The sequence below is a fragment of the Megascapheus bottae genome, chromosome 17 (genome assembly GCF_031878675.1).
Source record: "Megascapheus bottae isolate mThoBot1 chromosome 17, mThoBot2.hap1, whole genome shotgun sequence".
Taxonomy (NCBI): domain Eukaryota; kingdom Metazoa; phylum Chordata; class Mammalia; order Rodentia; family Geomyidae; genus Megascapheus; species Megascapheus bottae.
In genome coordinates, this window is record NC_143525.1 from 27675676 (window position 1) to 27695543 (window position 19868).

General features: G+C 44.2%; 1 protein-coding gene and 1 pseudogene across 1 annotated transcript in view; one reads left to right on the forward strand and one right to left on the reverse strand.

Annotated features, from left to right (window-relative positions):
• The first annotated feature begins 558 nt into the window (after positions 1-558).
• Positions 559-19868, forward strand: part of Ywhae (tyrosine 3-monooxygenase/tryptophan 5-monooxygenase activation protein epsilon) — a 39223-nt gene continuing 19913 nt past the window's right edge. The window contains exon 1 of the mRNA XM_090350474.1: positions 559-731. Within this exon, the coding sequence (XP_090206600.1) occupies positions 668-731 (64 nt within the window). The 5' untranslated portion in view covers positions 559-667. The remainder of the gene's footprint in view (positions 732-19868) is intronic.
• LOC150051500 (small ribosomal subunit protein uS8 pseudogene) lies at positions 1192-19728 on the reverse strand (annotated as a pseudogene).

Here is a 19868-nt window from a genome sequence, read left to right on the forward strand (position 1 = left end):
TTTAACACATTCCCTGCACCTATCCATGCAGAATCTGGGGGGGGGGGACAAACAAGGACAGGAGGGAGATCAGTGTGCTAGTAAATGGAGGCGTGCAGACGAGCCCCTCCGGCTCTCCTTGACGTCTCTGGTACTGTAGCAGAGCCTAATTCTTTGCTGAAGAGGTCTGAACATGGCCCAGTATCGGACTTGGGTGAGAAGAGGGAGCAAGGAAAGGCAGAGGGCTTGATTCCAGCGGGGAAGGTCTGCCATTGCAAAGTAAAAAGAAGAAAAAAACCAATCACAGTCCCCCGCATTCTCTGCGCTCTGGCCCGGGCTCTCCTCGGCGCTCACGGCGCCATCCAGGCCGACCTTGTCCCGGCGGGCGGCCGTCCCCACGCGCAGTCGCAGTTCCCGCCCTGGGCCTTTGGCGCGGGCTGAGCGGATGCAGGAGGGGAATCTCGTGGGTTCCATCCTCTTCGAGCGCGGAGCTCCAGGTCCCGCCCCCCGCGCCAGTTGCCAGGGAGCGGTTGCCATAGAGCCGAGCAGTTGTCCGCGTGCGCAGGCGGAAGTCCCGGATTGAGGCGCCGCCATTTTTGCTTCCCGGACGCAGAGCGAGAAGCAGAGAGAGTCGGAGACGCTATCCGCTTCCATCCGTCGCGCAGACCCTGCCGGAGCCGCTGCCGCTATGGATGATCGGGAAGATCTGGTGTACCAGGCGAAGCTGGCCGAGCAGGCTGAGCGATACGACGGTGAGGTGGGGGCGCGGCGGGGGGCTGGAATGCTCGGACCCTCTGCCGCCGCCCACAGAGGCCCGGGATCAGGAGACAAAATGGCGGCATCGCCTCCGCGCCCGGCCCGGGGACGTGGATTCGGAAAGCAGGAAATGGCGTGTGTGGGCTCCAGGAGCGACGGGCGTCTCCAGGTTCAGGGATCTGACCTGGACGGTGTCCTTAGTCGCAGAGCGTCTCGAGCCGGGAGGCCGAGGCGAAAAGGGTGGAGGAGTTGGTTGTAAAATGGCGGCTCGAGGGGGAGGGCGAGTCCCTGGGCGGGGGAGGGGGGCGATGGCGGGTGCTGTCCCCGGGCGAGCATTCCCCCGGAGGGGTCCCGGGACGGTTGAGAGGGTGAGGGAGAACCGGGCGGAGTGGTGGGAGAAGAAACGCCCGCCACATGGGACGGAGTGGAGACGGCGAGCCGTGGCGCGGACGCCTTTCAGGGAAATATGGCGGGTGGGGGCGGTGGCTTTTCCCCTGGAGGCCCCGTGCGGGGCGGCGGCGGCGGCTGCTGTGGAGCCGCCTCATAAAGGAGATCCTTTTGGAGTGGGGGACTTCGGGATGGGACACGGTCTTCGCTGAGGTTGAGGCGCAGGGGCTTGGGAATCACAACCGATATCCTTGGGTGGAGGTGAGCTGAGATGTACAGTCGGATTTCCTTCCAGGCCGACACACACACACACACACCTTGGGTGATGGGGGGGAGGTTTGCAACATTGCAGTCGTCTGGAGGGGATGCAGAGAAGTGTCTGTCCTTTCCTCGACTGGCCCAGGAGACCCAGAAGGGCCTGCAGTCAGCACTCTGGGTAAAGCTCCTTAGCTCTGCCCTGACAATGGTCATGCATCCGTCTGCTGGTTTGTAAGGCGTGACTTTCATCGGTACGCACCTGGATGGCACACAGAGAGACCTGTTGAAAAATAAATCATTTCAAATAACTACTTAAAAAAAAATCCACCGCACTTTGATTACCAGGCGTAGAATTCATGTACTTCATTTCGTTTTGGGATGAAATCTTACTCCAGGCACTCAGTTGAGATTTGGGATTTTTGGATTGGATTATGAATGTAGGCGATCTCATTCATTTTTTTTTTCTTTAACTAAACAGTATTTTTTTTTTTTTTTTTTAGCACGAAGTTGAACAGTTTCTTTCTTTCTGTGCTGGGAATTGAACCAGGCGCTTCAAGTATGCTAGTCTATTGCTCTACCCCTGGCCACTACACCATCAGCCACTATTCAATTGATGATGTATTGATTTTTTTTTTTCTGAAATTTACCCATTGGATCTGTCTAGTTCTTGGCGTTGTTTTTTAAATCTCACCTTCACCCTATTACATTTTGAATCTAGATACTTAAGTTACCCTAGCATCTGTTAAAATAGTATTTAAAAACTGAAACATGATGTATGTGTTTCACTTTTTAAACATATATCATGTTTCTAGTGGTTTTTATGCTTTTGTGGGGTAACAGGCATGGTTAAAATCAAGTGTTGATCATTAGATTTTACTTAGTTTTCAAAACACTGTAGGGTCTTTGAGTAGTTGTTTGGGTCATATGGACTAGCTCTAGTGCATCATCAGAAATTCAAGGATTTCAATAGCAAGAGAAATGGCCTGAAAAACTCAAAGCTAAGGAAGACACTGAACTAAATTTAGACTTAGAGATTTTTCCTATTGGGAAGGGGTGTGGATATAAAATGAGTACAGCTCAAGGTCAGCGTTGTCATTATTTCAGTGTGTTTAAAAACCAAACACATGAAGGTCTACTAGTAATGAAAGTCTCTTAACACTTTGCAGGGCCCCCAATAAGTTTTTTTCTTTTGATGCCCTTGATAGGAAGAAACTTGATTCTATTTGAATACTTTTGGGGCCTGTGGGAATTTAGGTTTTGCATATACTGGCTGAGATAAAGGAGATGTATATTGGGGAAGAAGCTATTTTAGACTAGTTAAAAAAACGGGTTTTAAAGCTTATGATTGTAGCTTCCAAATAAATGGCAGGTTAGTGATGATTATGATTAGCATTTGAGTACTGAGGGTTTATGACCAAGCCCTGATTATTTAATGTAGGACTCTAGGCAGAGCTAAATGTGTTTTGTGTCCTCTTTATGGTTTAAAAGGTTGAGGAAGGGTCTGGGAATGTGGCTTAGTGGTAGAGTGTTTGCTTAGCACGTGTGGGTGAATTCCTGGGCTCCGTTCCTTGAAAAAGCCTAAAGTGGCCCTGTGGCTCAAGTGGTAGAGGGCTGGTCTTGAGCAAAAAGAAGTGCAGGGACAGTGCCCAAGCCCTCAATTCAATCCCAAGACTGGCAAGAAAACGAAATGAAAAGGTTGAGGAAATGTGATTTACTGTAGGTAGCGTAAGGAAAGGGAGAGAAGAGGCAGTCACCAAAAATCAGACTGTGGTTCCCTCTTTCATTAATAACATTCAATAATTTGGTTTTGTGATGATAAAAAATTGCATAGTATCAGTCATTTAACAGAGAGTTGTTAGGTGTGGGAGTGCGGAAGGAAATGAGAGTGCTCCTATAGTATTAGTCATTTAAAACTTAACCAGGTGTGGTGTAAAAGAAAGTGAAAGGACATTGTAATGGGTTTTGGATACTGTGAGAGTGCTGGCCTCCAAGTGTCCTTCTCTTTGTTGTTACTGCCTTAGGCTTACCTTTTATTTTTGCATGCTATGGACATGTGTCTAAAACTATTCTTTGCTACTCTGGAGAACTGAAATTAATTTATACTGATTGATTACTGGTGCTAGAAGAGGTAAACTATTCAGGAACTGGACAGTTTGAGGTGCATATGGGAACTACCGAAGTTTTTGGCTACGACTATTAAATCATACATTTAATTTCCCCCTCCTTTTTTTTTTTCCTTCCAATCCTGGGACTTGAACCCAGAACCTGGGCACTGTCCCTGAGCTACTTTGCTCTCTACTACTTGACCCACAGTGCCACTTCTGGCTTTTTTCTGTGTATGTCATAGTGAGGAATCAAACCCAGAGCTTCATGCTTGCCAGGCTACCACTAAGCCACAGTCCTAGCCCATCTAATTCCTTAAACAAGTCAAGTAGTCTAATGTATTTTTGTATATTTGTAGCCATAGTAATAAGCAAGTCTAATATTTGATATTACAGAAGCAAGTGTTAATCTTCCAGTCAGTATAAACTACATTGATAAAGAAAAGTGGGGTGTATTGGAAGATGAGAATGAATATTCTTTTTTGCCAGTTCTGGGGCTTGAACTCAAGGCCTGAGCACTATCCTTGAGCTTTCTCAAGACTAGTGCTCTACCACTTGGGCCACAAGATTACTTCTAGCTTTTTCTTTTTCTTTCTCTTTTCCAGTCCTGGGGCTTGAACTCAGGGCCTGAGCACTGTCCTTGACTAGAGTTCTTCTATTTGAGCCACAGCACCACTTCTGGTTTTTTCTTTTTCTTTTCTTTCTTCTTTTTTTTTTTTTTTTTTGGTGGGTCATGGGGCTTGAACTTGGCCTGGTCACTGTCCTTGAGCTCTTCAGCACAAGGCTACCACCTTACCACTGGGCCTGGGTATTGTACCTGAGCTCTTCAACTCAAGGCTACCACGCTACACTTGAGCCAAGCCCCACTTCCCATTTTCTAGTGATTAATTGGAGTTTTAGGTCCTTTTGTGCCCTAGCTGGCTTTGAATCTTGATCCTCAGATCTCAGCCTCCTGAGTAAGTAGCATTACAGGCGTGAGCCACTGTGTCCAGCACTTGTGGTTTTTTCTATGTATGTGGTACTGAGGAATTGAACCTGGGTCTTCATGCATGCTAGACAAGCATTCCACTAGGTCAAACTCCCTGCCTCGGCCCCTTCCAGCTTTTTCTGTGTATGTGGTACCAGGGAATCAAGCCTGGGTCTTCAGGGCCTGGGAATGTTCCTGAGCTGTTTTGGTCATTGAGGCTTAAACTCTGGGCCTGGTGCTGTCCTTGAGGTCTTCAACTCAAGGCTACTGCCCTACCTCTTGAGCCTCAGCTCCAGTTCCCCTTTTCTAGTGGCTAATTGGAGATGAGTCTGTTGTTCTTCAGTGCTGGGGCTGCATTCTCCGATCTCAGCCTCCTGAGTAGCTAGGGTTACAGGTGAGAGCCATCGGCCCTGCCTGAGCTGCTTTTCTTCAAGGCTAGTGCTCTACCACTTGGTACATGGTGCCACTTCTGGTTTTCTGGTGTTTAATTGGAGATTAGAGTGTTACAGCCTTTCCTGCTGGCTTTATAAACTGGTTCTTAGATCTCAGCCTTCTGAGTAGCTAGGATGTATGAGCCTCCCAGTGATGGTTACATTTTGTGTGTGTGAGTGTGTGTGGGGGGTTTGGGGCTTGACCTCTGGGCCTGGGTACCATCCCTGATCTCTTCAGCTCAAGGCCACCCCTCTACCCCTTGAGCTAAACCACTTCCGGTTTTCTAGTGATTAATTGGAGACAAGGGTCTCATGGACTTTAATGTCAGGCAGGCTGGCTTTGAACTACAGTCCTCAAGATTTCAGCCTTCTGAGTAGCAAGGATTGCAGCTGTGAGCCCCTGTGCCCAGAAGGTTGCACTATTTGTTCTTAATTGTTTCTGTGCAGATGGTCCTGGGGCTTGAACTCAGGGCCTAAGCACTGTCCTTGGGCTTTCTCAAGACTAGAGCTCTACCACTTGAGCCACAGCACCACTTCCAGCTTTTCTATGTATGTGATACCGAGGAATTGAACCCTGGTCTTGGTGCATACTAGGCAAGCACTCTACCACTAGGCCAAATTCCTGGCCCTTGAGCTCTTTTTTTTGTTGTTGTTCAAGGCTAGCTTGTGCTCTACTGCTTGAGCCACAGCACAGTAATGGAAACTACTCAGCCTCCTAAATAAATAGGATGACATACTTGACTCACCAGCACCTGGCCTCTTCCTAATAAAATGTTTACTATTAAAATTGGTTCCATGTAAGGTTGGGTTATTCCCCTTCATGCAGGGGTTTGAAATGAACTCAGGTCCTTGACCTAACTTTGTTTATTTTTGTGGGTCTTGGGGCTTGAACTCTGGGTCTTGGTGTTGTCCCTAAACTCTTCAGCTCAAGGCTACTGCCCTACCCCTGAACCACAGCCCCACTTCCCTTTTTCTGGTGATTAGTTAGGGTTAAGAGTCTTTCAGTCTTTAGTGCTCAGGCTGTCTTTGGACTGCAATCCTCTGATCTCAGCCTCCTGAGTAGCTAGGATTAGAGGCGTGAGGCAAGTACCCAGCAACAAATACGCTTTATATTTGATCCATTCTTCCAGTGATTGGTAGGATAAAATTGATGATCGCTCAGAATACATCAACATCAGGAATGCATCTGTTAGTCTCTTGCTTGAGAATTATTATTATTGTTTATTTTATGTGGTACGGAGGAATTGAACCCGGGCCTTCGTGCATGCTAGGCAAGCACTCTACCATTAGGCCAAACTCCCAGCTCCTTGAGAATTATTTTAAAACACCACTTTCAGCTTCTGCTAGGTGATCATGTTTTGAATTAAATTGTTATTATGGAAAAAATGTGAAATAAGCTAACACTAAGAGTAAGAACATTTAGATTAGGTCAACTACCAATTATTGTTCTTTGTATTTTTTTTGCCAGTCCTGGGCTTGAGCTCAAGGCCTGAGCACTGTCCTTGGACTTTCTCTAGGCTAGAGCTCTACCACTTGAGCCCTCAGCACCATTTCCGGCTTTTTTTTAATGTATGTAGTACTGAGGAATCAAACCTGGGTCTTCATGCATGCTAGGCAAGCACTCTACCACTAGGCCAAACTCCCTGCCCTGTTGTTCATTTTTAATGTTGGTCCTAGGTTTGAATTTAGGGCTTAGGCATTATCCCAAAGCATCAAGTTGCTGGCTTAGGGCTCTACACTTGAGCCAGAGCTCTACTTGTTCTGTGATTAATTGGAGATAAAAGTCTCATGCAGGGGCCAGGAGCATAGCCTAGTGGTAGAGTGCTTGCCTAGCATGTATGAAACCCTGGGTTAGATTTCTTGGTACCATATGCACTAGAAAAGCTGGAAGTGATGCTGTGGCTCAAGTGGCAGAGCACCAGCCTTGAGCAAAAAATGTCTCCAAGGACAGTGCCCAGGCCCCAGGACTGGCAAAAAAAAAAAAAAAAAAGTTTCATGCACTTTCCTGCCTAGGCTGGCCTTGAAATGCTCATGTCTACTAAGTAGCTAGAATTACAGATCAGAGGCACTGGTATTCAGTTTAACAACTCTTTTTTTTTTTGCCAGTCCTGGAGCTTGAACTCAGCCTGGGCACTGTCCTTGAGTTTTCTCAAGGCTAGTAATAATAATAATAATAATATTTTATTTTTTTAGTGTTGGCTTGTATTTCTACTCAGGGCCTGGGCTCTGTACCTTTGCCCAAGGCTAGTTCTCTGCCACTTGGAGTAACAGTGCCATTTCTGGTTTTCTGGTGGATGATTGGAGAAAAATGTCACACAGACTTTCTTGCCCAGGCTAGCTTTGAGCCTTATTTCACTGGTGTGAAAACTTAACCCAGTGGGCTAAGTTTTTTTTTTTTTTTGTAGGTAGCTCAAGGCTACTGCCCTACCCCTTCAGCCTTAGCCCTACTTCCATTTTCTAGTGGCTAAGTGGAGATAGAGTCTCAGGTTTTTTTTAGTACAGGGACTGGCTTTGAACCATGATCCTCAGATCTCAGCCTCCTGAGTAGCTAGGATTACAGGCGTGAGCCACTGAGCTTGGTTAATACTGGGAATTCACCAAGCACTTTACATTTTACTGGGCCTCTAAAATCTGTTATTTTGTACGAGTATTAGATGCTTTTTTTATGGTAAAAAGTTAAGGCCAGGCCAGAAACATGGCCTGTTGGTTAGAGCACTTGCCTAGCATGCTTGAAGCCCTAGGTTCAATTCCTTAGTACCATATACACAGAAAAAGCTGGATAGGGGGTTATTGCTCAAGTGGTAGAGTGCTAGTCTTGAAAGCTCAAGGACAGTTCCAGGCCCTGAGTTCAAGCCCCAGGACTGGAAAAATTAAAAAAAAAAAGGGCTGTAGATGCAAGTCAATTGTAGAATACTTGCTTACAATGTGAATGACCATATCTGGGTTTAATGTTTAGAACTGCCAGAAACTCCCCCAAAACTCTTACCTTTTATCTTTTTTTTTTGTTCAAGGCTACCATTTGAGCCATTTTTCTTTTTTTGCTCAAAGCTACTATCTGAGCCACAGTTCTGCTTCCTGCTTTTTGGTGTTTAGGGGGACAGGCATCAAAAGGATTCCTGAGGAGGAATTTCTAGCAAACTATTCATAAGACCTGAAGTGGCCTAGTACAAGTGGCTCTTGCCTGTAGTCCTTGCTACACAGGAGGTTGAAATCTGAGGATCTATGTTCAAAAGCCAGCCTGGGCACAAAAGTCCTTGAGACCCTTGTCTCCAATTAACCATCAAAACACTGGAAGTGACCCACAGTGAGCCTACTGTGGCTCAAGTGGTAGAGCACTAATCTTAAACTGAAGAGCTCAGGGACTACACCCAGGCCTGGAATTCAAGCCTCCTGAACAACATAACAAAACAGCTAGGTAAGACAGGCTGCAGTGGCTTTGAACATTGATCCTCAGGTCTCAGCTTGAGTATTTAGGTTTACAAGTGTGAGTGGTATAGTGTCTTGCAAAACAACTTTTTTTTTTTCTTCGTTTAGCTTTTTTGTTCAAGGGTAGTGTTCTACCACCTTGAACACAGCTCCACATTGGTTTTCTGATGGCTCATTGGAGAGTAAAGTCTTGTATATTTTTCCTGATCAGGCTGGCTTTGAATCTTGATCTTCAGATGTCAGCCTCCGGAGTTACGATAACGGGCATAAGCCACCAGCACCAGCGCCTCTTTGTCTATTTTGTCTGTCAGTCGTGGAGCTTGAACTCTGGTGTGAGCTTGTCTCTGAGCTTTTGTACTCAAGGCTGGAACTCACCACCTGAGCCACAGCTTTACTTCTGGCTTTTTGGTAGTTAATTGGAGGTTAATCCCATGGGCTTTCCTGCGTGTGCTGACTTTGGACTATGTTTCTCAGAACACCCAATTTTTTTCTTTTTTTCTTATTTTTTGGGGGTAGTCCTGGGGCTTGAACTTGGGGCCTGGGTGCTGCCTCTGAGTTTTCTTTTCCTTAATAAAAGCTAGCTCTCTACCTCTTAAGTCACAGCACCACTTCTAGCCTTTTTTGTATATGTGGTACTGAGGAATTGAACCCAGGGCTTCAGGCATGCTAGACAAGCACTAGACAAACACTCTACCACTAAGCCACTTTCCCTGCCTTGCAGACATTTTTTAATCCTTTATTTTTGAAAACTTCTTGTATATACAAACAATATTGAGAGCATGGGGTAAATGCTGAATTTCAGAACTTTGTGGCATACATTATTAATACATCAGCCATAAAACATTGCTGGTTAGTTGGAGATGGAGTATCTCAGGTTTTTCTCCCTGGGTTGGCTTTAAACCACCATCTTCCAGGTCTCAGCTTACTGAGTAGAAGTATAAGCATGAGCCACCAGTACCAGGCAGCATGTCAGTTTTTAAATAACAAAGCCAGGACCGCTTTCAGCACACTTAAAAAATTATCTTTTAGCTGGGTACCTGTGATCCTAGATAGTCAGGAGACTGAGTTCTGAGGATCATGGTTTGAAGCAGGCCTGGACAGAAAAGGTCCCATGGGACTTTTTTTTTTTTGCCAGTCCTGGGCCTTGAACTCAGGGCCTGAGCACTGTCTTTGGATTTTCTCAAGGCTAGAACTCTACCACTTGAGCCACAGCACCACTTCCAGCTTTTTTCGATGTATGTGGTACCAAGGAATGGAACCAGGGTCTTCATGCATGCTAGGGAAGCACTCTACCACTAGGCCAAACTCCCACCCCTCTCACGAGACTCTTATCTCCAATTAGCCACTCAAAAAACTGGAGTTGTAGCTGTGGCTCAGTTGATAGAGTAGTAGCCTTGAGCATAAAGACTCAGGCGCAGCACCTACACTCTGAGTTCAAGTCCACAGACCAATAGCAAAAAATTAAGTAGCTGTAAAAAAGTGATTCAATTCAACATACCAGTTTATGAGTAAATGCTTTTTTTTTTTTTTTTTTGGCCTGGGCACTATCCTTGAGCTTTCTCAAGGCTAGTGCTCTACCACTTGAGCCATGATACCACTTCTGGCTTTTTCTATTTATGTGGTACCAAGGAACTGAACCCCAAATTTTTGTGTGTTAGCCGAGCACTGTACCACTTCACTCCTGGCCCCACCTTTTTTTTTTTTTTTTTGGGTTGTAAGGCTTGAACTTGGTCTCAGTGCTGTTCCTGAACATTTTACTCAAGGTTAGTGCTCTACTACTTTGAATCACAGTGTTACTTCCCATAGTACAATGCATCTTGATTATTGTCAACCCCCTCTATCATTCTCAACCATCTGTCTTAAACTCCACATGTACCCTTAAGTTACCTGTGTTGGATATATATGACTGCCTACCCTTCCTCTCTTCATTTATCTCCCTTTTTCCCTTAACCTTCTCACCTGACAAAAACATGTTTCATCTTCCCAGTGCTCATTTTATTTAACTGAAAATTAGTTGTTCAAAGAAGTAACACCATTAGAATATTTTGTATACCTTTAGTAAACATTTTTTCTCAACAGTCTAAAATCACTTTCGTGTAACTGAGTAAGCTGATACTTCTCCGATATGCTATTTTTTCAGCAGCATTTCACATGGTGTCTTTTTTTGTTTTTAAAACTCTTACTACTGGCTTTGAACCTCCTGGATCAACTTTTTTTTTTTTTTTTTTTTGGCCAGGCCTGGGGTTTGAACTCAGTGCCTGGGCACAGTCCTGGAGCTTTTGTGACCAAGGCTGGTGCTCAACCACTTGAGCCACTGTTCTATTTCTGGCTTTTTGGTAGTTAATTTGGCCAACAGTCATGGACTTCTTGCCTGGGATGGTTTTGAACCAGCATCCTCCCACCTTAGGCTCCTGAATAGCTAGGATTACAGGCATGAGCCATTGCGCTTGTCTTGGCTTCCTTTGTATCTTTATTTTTTTTAAATCTTATTGTTGGTTGTGGGACTTGAACTCAGGACCCTGGCGCCTCTCTGAGCTCTTTTACTCAAGGCTAGTGCTCTACCATTTTGAGCCACAGCTCCACTTTCAGTTTTCTGGAATTAATTGAAACTAAGAGGCTCATGGACTTTGTTCCCCTGCTGGTGTTGAGAACAGTGATCCTCAGATCTCCACCTCCTCAGATCTCAGCAAATATCATTAACTTAAAAATGTCAAAACTTGGTGTAAGGCGTTGGCTCATGCCTGTAATCCTAGCTACTCAGCAGGCTGAGTTCTGAGGTGTTAGGTCTGACTGTGGTCAGAGTGACCTTGGACCTGCACAGCTGAGTACACAAGGAAATGAGCTATTAGCATAACTTTGGGCTATGTTAATCTCTTCTTCATATCTGAGACTTGATTGCTGTTTTGTACAAATGCAACACCTGGCCATTTCCTGGTTTTAAGAAAAGTATTTAAGGGGCGGGGGTTTGGCCTAGTGGTTAAAGTGCTTGCCTAGCATGCATGAAGACCCGGGCTCGATTCCTCGGTACCACATACATGGAAAAAAGCCAGAAGTGGTGCTGAGGCTCAAGTGGTAGAGCTCTAGCCTTGAGAAAGTCCAAGGACAGTGCTCAGGCCCTGAGCTTAAGCCTGGCAAAAAAAAAGTATTTAAGATTGGAACAAAGAAATGAACAGAGCTACAGTCTTAAGCTCACAGCCTTAAGCTATAGTCTTAAGCTCTCCTTAGGCTGCAGACTTGGGCCTGCTAACTTGACCTGTAGACTCCTGACCCCATCTTTTTCTTTTCCAAGTCCTCACCCCCTAAATCAGGAATCCCCATTCACTGCCTGCTGTCCCCGGCACTGAGGATCTTGGTTCGACACCAGCCTGGGGACTATAAACAACCTGAGACTCTTACCTCCATTTAATTACTAGTGAGGTTAGTAATTGAATGGAGAGGGGCTGTGGCTCAGGGTGGTGTTAGCCTTGAGCTGAAGAGCTTAGGGCCGGCACCCAGGGTCAGACAAGCCCCATGACCCCCCCCCCAAAAAAAAAACCCACAAAAAACCAAAAACTTGGGGCCGGGAGTTTGGCCTAGTGGTAGAATGCTTGCCTGGCATGCATGAAGACCCGGGTTCAATTCCTCGGTACCACATACATAGACAAAAGCTGGAAGTGGTGCTGTGGCTCAAGTGGTAGAGCTCTAGCCTTGAGAAAGTCCAAGGACAGTGCTCAGGCCCTGAGCTCAAGCCTAGGACTGGCCAAAAAAACAAAAAACAACAACAACAAAAGAAACCAAAAAAACTTTTAGAAAGGGCAGAAGTTGACATATAATTCATAAATGTTCCAAAGAGCCTAGATAGTCCAGATCCTATAAAACAGAATCTCATTAAAAGGAACAGCAAAAGAAATTAGTTCTCCTTTTGAAATGGTCAGTAAATGGTTAAATATTGCATTTAAATGCTGTATTGTTGCCAGTTTACCTATGGTTTGAGTTCATGAATGTCCATACTAATATCAACTTCAACGGTTTATTTAAATTTATTCAGCAAAAAGCCATCAAAATTTATTATCCAAAACAAATGTTGAGGAAAAAAGATAATAATTCATAAATGTGCCAGTACAGCTGGTAGAAATTGGCATTATTCTTGGTGTGATAAACTTGTCCTAAGGATAATTCTACTTAAGGTCATTTTATTTATTTTTTGCCACTCCTGGACAGGCTGGCGAACAGAGCCACTTGTGGCTTTTTTCTATGTATACGGTACTGAGGAATCAAACCCGGGTCTTGCTAGGCAAGCACGCTACCACTAGGCCAAACTTCCACTCACCCATTTGGGTTAGTCTTAAATTGGAATTCCTCCCTCAGCCTGCTCACTGCCGGTATTATAGAGGTCTACTTCAGTTCCCAGGGTAGTTTTTTTCATTTATAATCATAGGAAAGTTTCCTAAACTTTGTCCCTTTACCATAGAGATACCTTAAATCCCATTCCCATTTCTTTCTTTTCCTTCCTTCCTTCCTTCCTTCCTTCCCTCCCTCCCTCCCTCCCTCCCTCCCTCCCTCCCTCCTTCCCTCCCTCTTTTTGTTTCCTCCCCACTCCCCCTCTCTCTCCTCCCTCCCTTCTTCTCTTCCTCTCTCCCCCCCCTCCTTCCCTCTCTCTTCCTTTGCTTTTACCATTCCTGGGGTTTGAGCACAGGGCCTGAGCACTGTCCTTGAGTTTTCCTCAAGGCTAGCACTCTACCACTTGAGCCACAGCACCACCTCTGGCTTTTTCTATGTATATGGTACTGAGGAATTGAATCCCCTGGGTCTTTGTGCATGCTAAGCAACCAGTCTACCACTATACCAAACTCCTGCTGCCCTGCCCCCCCACCATTCCCATCTCTTGCTCATATGATCTTAGTATATAAGAATGAATTATTTTCTCTGTAACTCCCTTTTATTCAAAAAGGGAAATGAAAAAAGTCAAGGATTTGCTGAAAAAGAGCTTGCTGGCATGTCATCTTGTCAAATATGAATGGTAATTTTAGAGCCAAGTATTTAATAACCTTAGGTATTGGCAACAGTGTCCCCAAACTCAGGAATTTTGTCCCATAATTTTTAATTTTTTGCCAGTCCTGGGCTTGAGCTCAGGGCCTGAGCACTGTCCTTGGGCTTTCTCAAGGCTAGAACTCTACCATTAGTGCTTCAGCACCATTTCTGGCTTTTTTCTATGTATGTGGTACCGAGGAATCAAACCCAGGCCTTTGTGCATGCTAGGCAAGCACTCTACCACTAGGCCAAACTCCTGGCCCCTTCCCTGGCTTTTTCTGTGTATATGGTACTGAGGAATCCAACCCAGGGCTTCGTGCATGATAAGCAAGCATTCTACCACTAGGCCATGCTCCCAATCCCTGTCCCATATAGATTTTATTTTATATTACAGTCTTGGGGCTTGGACTCAGGGCCTGAGCACTGTCCTTGGGCTTTCTCAAGGCTAGAGCTCTACCCTTGAGCCACAGCACCACTTCTGGCTTTTCTATGTATGTGGTACCAAGGAATCAAAACCAGGCCTTCGTGCATGCTAGGCAAGCACTCTACCACTAGATGAAACTTCCATGCCCCCCCCTCCCATATAGATTTTAAAGCCTTTAACATACCTAATGATATGATTATTCTATTTAGAACACCGGCGATTATACCTAGGACTTCCACATTCTAGGTAAGCACTTTGGGGTATAATCTCCAGCACTGTGAAAAAGTAAAAACAAACAAAACCCCAAAAGACAACAAATACCTCCCAAAGTTTATGGTTGTTTTCTGAGTTGTATAAGACTTTTTTGACATTTTAATCTTGACATTTAGAGCTCTTATAATTACAGTAATTCATCAAGTTAAACAATGTGAAATATATTGAATTCCATCTATATATGAAATTTGAAGGAGACATTACATTGTGAATAAGAAATGACTCATTTTGGCAAATGTGGCAGAGTGCAAACACTTTGGGATCATACTGTCTTTTTTTTTTTTTTTTTGTGGGTTATGGGGGTTGAACTCAGCCTGGGCCCTGTTCCTGAACTCTTTAGCTCAAGGCTACTGCCCTACCCCTGGGCCTGGGCTCTGTTGCTGAGCTCCTTAGCTCAGGGTTACCACCTTACCCTTGAGCTCAACTTCCCATTTTCTAGAGGTTAATTGGAGATGAGTCTCAGGTCCTTTTATGCCTGGCTGGCTTTGAACCTTGATCCTCAGATATCAGCCTCCTGAGTAGGATTACAGATGTGAGCCACCACGCCCTGCTTCATACAGTCTTTGGCTAATAGTTTACAAGTCTGTTAGGGAATTGTGGGATTATAAAATGTAATAACTAGGGTTGAGAATGTGGCTCATTGGTAAAGTGCTTGCCTAACATTCATGAAATCTTGGGTCTGATTCCTAAGTACCACATAAATTAAAAAAAAAAAGCTGCAAACAGTGCTGTGGCTCTAGTGCTAGAGTGCTAGAGTGCTAGCTTTGAGCAAAAGAAGCTCAGGGACAGTGCCTGGACTGAAAGTAATACTTTCAGTCCTGTTATTAATACCAATTTTTTTTTTTTGCCAGTCCTGGGGCTTGAGCTCAGGTCATGGGCACTGTCCTTGGGCTTTCTCTAGGCTAGGTAGAGCTCTACCGCTTGAGCCACAGCACCACTTTGGCCTTTTCTATGTATATGATACCAAGAAATTGAACCTGGGTCTTTGTGCATACTAAGCAAGCACTCTACCACTAGACCAAACTCCTGTCCCCAACTCTGCCCTTTTTTGGGGAGGATCAGTTGTGGGGCTTAACTCTGGTGGGCCTGGGTGCTGTCTCTGAGCTTTTCATCCCAAGGCTACCACTTTGAGCCACAGTCCACTTTCAGTTTCCCAGGAGTTAATTGGAGATAAGAGCCTCACAGACTAAATTGCCCTGACTGGCTTTGAATAGAAGTCCTAAGATTTCAGCCTCCCGCCCCTAGGGTCCTGCTAGGACTGAGATGAGATCCTCTTTAATTTGTATACTTCATTGCTCTGCTGGACTGACAAGTATATATCATTTCCCAGTTAATAATGGTCAAGGCAGAGTCCTTTGAACTATATTTTTTCCTGTCATGTTAATCATTAATGTCCATTCTGTCACTACTTCCCAAGAAGTTAGGATTGAAGACTTGAGCCACTGTGCCTGACTGAAAGCTTTATTTATTTATTTAGCCAGCCCTGGAGTTTGAACTCAGAGCCTGGACACTGTCCTTGGACACTTTTTGCTCAAGACTAGCACTCTGCTGCTTGAGCCACAGCACCATTTCTGGCTTTTTCTGTGTTTGTGATATTGGGGAATCAAACCCAGGGCTTCATGCATGGTAAGTGAGCACTCTACTACTAGGCTATACTACCAGCCCTATTTAATTTTTTTGTGGATCGTGGGGCTTGAACTCTGGGCCTTGCCTGTTCCTTTTCCCTGAGCTCTTCAGCTTAAGGCTATCGCCCTATCCCTTGAGCCATGCTCCACTTCCCCTTTTCTAGTAATTAATTGGAGATGAGTCTAACATTCTTTAGTGCTTGGTTCTTTGAATCAAGATCCTCAGATCTCAGCCTCCTGAGTAGCTAGGATTACAGGCATGGGCCACTGCTCCCTGATGGAAATTAATTTCATATGATATTTATAAACAGATTTCAAAAAATACTTGTGTTATTTCTAGCAGCATAGGAGAGGTAAAAAAATCTGAATATAGCTTTGGATTCAATCTACAGTTATGTATTCTATAGTCTGTAGTTGCTGGTCTATTTAATAGGCAGACTTATTCAAATTTGCATTAGTGGTTCTACTTGTGTTGAATAAATTGTGAACTTGAAGTGTATGAAATTGCCATTGCTAGGTATTCAGCCTTTGAACTACAGTGTCCCCTTGGTTTGTTAGTATTTATGTGTATGTATGTATGTGTGTGCTAATACTAGGACTGAAACTAAGGGGTTGAACTCTGTCTGGGCCTGGGTGCTTGTCCCCTGAGTCTTTTCCCTCAAGGCCACAGTGCCACTTATGGCTTTTTCTGGGTAGTTTATTGGAGATGAGAGTCTCCAATAATAATTGACCAAGGTGGTTTTGACCTGCAATCCTCAGATCTCAGGCTCCAGAGTACCTAGGATTATAGGTGTGCGCCTTTGGTACTCCAAGAGATTGGTTCCTAGTCCACAGTCACAATAATCATACCTGGATTACTTCTTTCCTTCTTTTCTTTGTGGGTAATGGGGCTTGAACTTGGCGTGGGCACTATCCCTGAGCTCTTCAGCTCAAGGCCACCACCCTACCCCTGGGCCTGGGTTGTCCCTGTGCTCTTCAGCTCTAGGCTACCACCCTACCCTTGAGCCAAGCCCCACTTCCCATTTTTTAGAGGTTAATTGGAGATAAGAGTCTCAGGTCCTTTTGTGTCTGGGCTGGCTTTGAACCTAGATCCTCAGATCTCAGTCTCCTGAGTAGCTAGAATTGCAGGCGTGAGCCAGTGAGCCACCACGCTGGCCTGGATTACTTTTCTTTGAGAAAAGGAGTATAGAGTTTGGGACAGAGCTATTGAGGTTCATTTTAGGTTTTTTTGTTTTGTTTTGTTTTGTTTTGGTGGGTCATGGAGCTTGAATTTTGGGCTTGGGAGCTGTCCTTGAGCTCTTCTCAAGGGTACTGCTGTACTCCTTGAGCCATAGCCCCAGGTTTTCTAGAGATTAATTGGAGATCAGAGTGTCTTTGGCTTTGAACCAAGATCCTCCAATCTCAGCCTCCTAAGTAGTTAGGATTACAGGTGGAGCTGCCTCCATTTTAGTGTTTTGAGTAAGAAGGAAAATAAGCTTCCCCTCTAATTGTTTGACTCCAAATAAATCCTTAGGGGAATAGTTTATTGTACCTTTTAGATTGCTTTGATTGAATTTTTTTCTCACCTTCTCCCACATTTACATTAAGTAGACATTTGTTCATACAAAGCCAAGTTATAGATCTCTCCAGTTTATTTTTTTGGTCAGTCATAGGGCTTGAACTCTCCCTGTCTAGAGCTGTTTTTACTGGCTTTTCTGGATAACTCTAGCAGAGAAATGGCCTAAGGCTTCTAGATAACCTTATACTATGTTCTTCGCATACCCAAAATTCCTTGGCTGATACTGTGAGAATATTGGTTTTGCTTTAGTTATAGGATCTGATTATATATTAGCTCCTTAATGTCTCTGAAGATGCTCATCTTTTTACTTAGGAATATCCAACCATGTAGGCACTTTTCTTTGCTAACTTGATAATATATGACACATGAGACTTTTGTTATATATTTGGTAAACTGCATCTCTTAAATTACTCTTTTTTTTTTTTTTTTTTTTTTTGCCAGTCGTGGGGCTTGAACTTAGGGCCTGAGCACTGTCCTTGGACTTTTCTCAAGGCTAGATAGCTCTACCACTTAAGCCACAGCACCACTTTCAACTTTTTTTTTTTTTTTTTTTTTTTTTTTTTTTTAATGTATGTGGTACCAAGGAATTGAATCCAGGTTTTCGGGCATGCTAGGCAAGTACTCTACCACTAGGCCCTTTAAATGATTCTTTTAAATACTTTAAGGGCATTTTAACTGTTTCAAATACTTCATGAAAGATAGATGATAACGAGGTTTCCCATTATATAAAATAAGTTGCAGAAATGGGATCTGTTGCAAGTGCCCAGAAAAATTACAGAATTTAAATTTTACTAGAGGAGTCTTTATACCAGGTATCTAGGACATACCCAGTCAATTCCATTAGAAAGCATTTCAGTTTCTTAGGCTGGGTGATGGCTCAGGTGATAGAACTGCCTAATATGCAAGGCCCTGAGTTGAAACCCCAGCACAAAAAGGGGAAGAAGGTAGTTGTGAGCATGGTCTAGTGGTAGAGTGCTGATTGGAGATAAGATTTTTCTGCTTGGACGGACTTTGTACCACGGGATCCTCCGATCTCAGCTTCTGAGGAGTAGGATTTCTGGCATGAGCCACCAGCTTACCTCACTTTGTGTGTTTTTTTTTGGGCGGGGAGGAATGGGCAGATGGGGAGGGAGACAGCTAAAAATTTCACTTTTATTTATTGTATTTGGAAAGTCAGCTAAGAGGTGGTAGTTAAGAACATTATCTAGGTGGGAGTAGTATAAATATAATAGTCATAGCATTTAGGAGTCCTGGGCCTTGAACTCAGGGACTGAGCACTGTCTTTGCTTGGGCTTTCTCAAGGCTAGCACTCTACCACCTGAGCCACAGCACCACTTCTGTTTTTTCCTACATGTGTGTGGTATGGAGGAATCAAACCCAGGTTTTTGTGCATGCTAGGCAAACTCCCAGCCCCCCCAGTGAGGATACTTTCTCAAAAATTCCCAAGAAAATAGTCTGAATTTGAATTTTGTTTTCTTATTTTATGGCTTTAGGCAAATTTACCTTGGCTTCTAGTTTAATGCTTGAAATTTTAGCTACTTAGGAGGTTGAGGTCTGAGTTGCCATCCTCCACAGAAACGTTTGTAAGACTATCTCCAACTTAAGGGGGGGGTGGAGGGGAAGGTAATGGGGACCAAGACATGTGAAAGGGTATCAATATATGTGAATTAATGCACCTTATATCTGGCAAATATCATGTAACCCTTTTATTAATTACAATAAAAAATTTTGGTAATAAAAAAAAAAGACTGTCCAACTTAAACAGATTTGCCTCAAGTGGTAGAGTGTCATCCATGAATGAAAAAGCTGACTGAAATTAGCTTTTTCAAACCTTGGTATCAGTACAAAAAAATAAATAAGAAAGTTGTAGCTAAAGTGGCTGGCAAACATTTTTTCTATGTTGGGGAGAAGTTAACATTTTAGCATTGTATACTTGGGTATAAGACAGTGATCTTCTAAGCTTGTACAGAGCCTGGTGGTTTTCTTTGTGACTAGTTTGGAGCAGTTTGCTTCTATCCTGTGCAGGATTGTGATTAGTATCTGTAGATTTAGGCTTTGTGGTAATTTTGTCACTGTGATAGGTGTTTATTATGTCTTGTCCCCTGCCACCCATCCTCCCTCCCTCTCTCCCCTCTATTTTTCCACTGAGGCATTTTATTTATATGCATGTGTTAATCCCTAGAAAAATCCCAGGATTTTCCCTCCTGTGTGTTGCTTCTTCATGGTCCATGATGCTAGGCGAGGTGATCAGTACAATGAAGCCAAACTGATGGGATAGGAACAGATTATTCTGCAGTTTTTCAAGGTCTTTGAGCTGTACATCAAATCCACACTTGTTTAACCTGCTTGTGAAGTTCACAACAATTTTTCCAGCTCTGTGATCATCAGTGATTTCAAACTCACCAATGTAGCCATGCTTCATCATCACAGTGAGAAACCGATGACTTTGGAGCATGGCCTGTTGAGGACCTGGCGTTTGCTTCTCTTCTCAGCATGGTGGATGCTCTTGAGGGCATCGGCCAGGACATTCATGCACTCTGTGATGGCGGCACTGAAAGATGGCCGAAAGAGCTCATTTCTTTTTTATAAATTTCCAAAGGACTTGGCCTGGGCCTGTGGCAAGCCTATTATCTAAGCACTGAGGTGCTTAAGGCAGGAGGATAGAAGCCAAG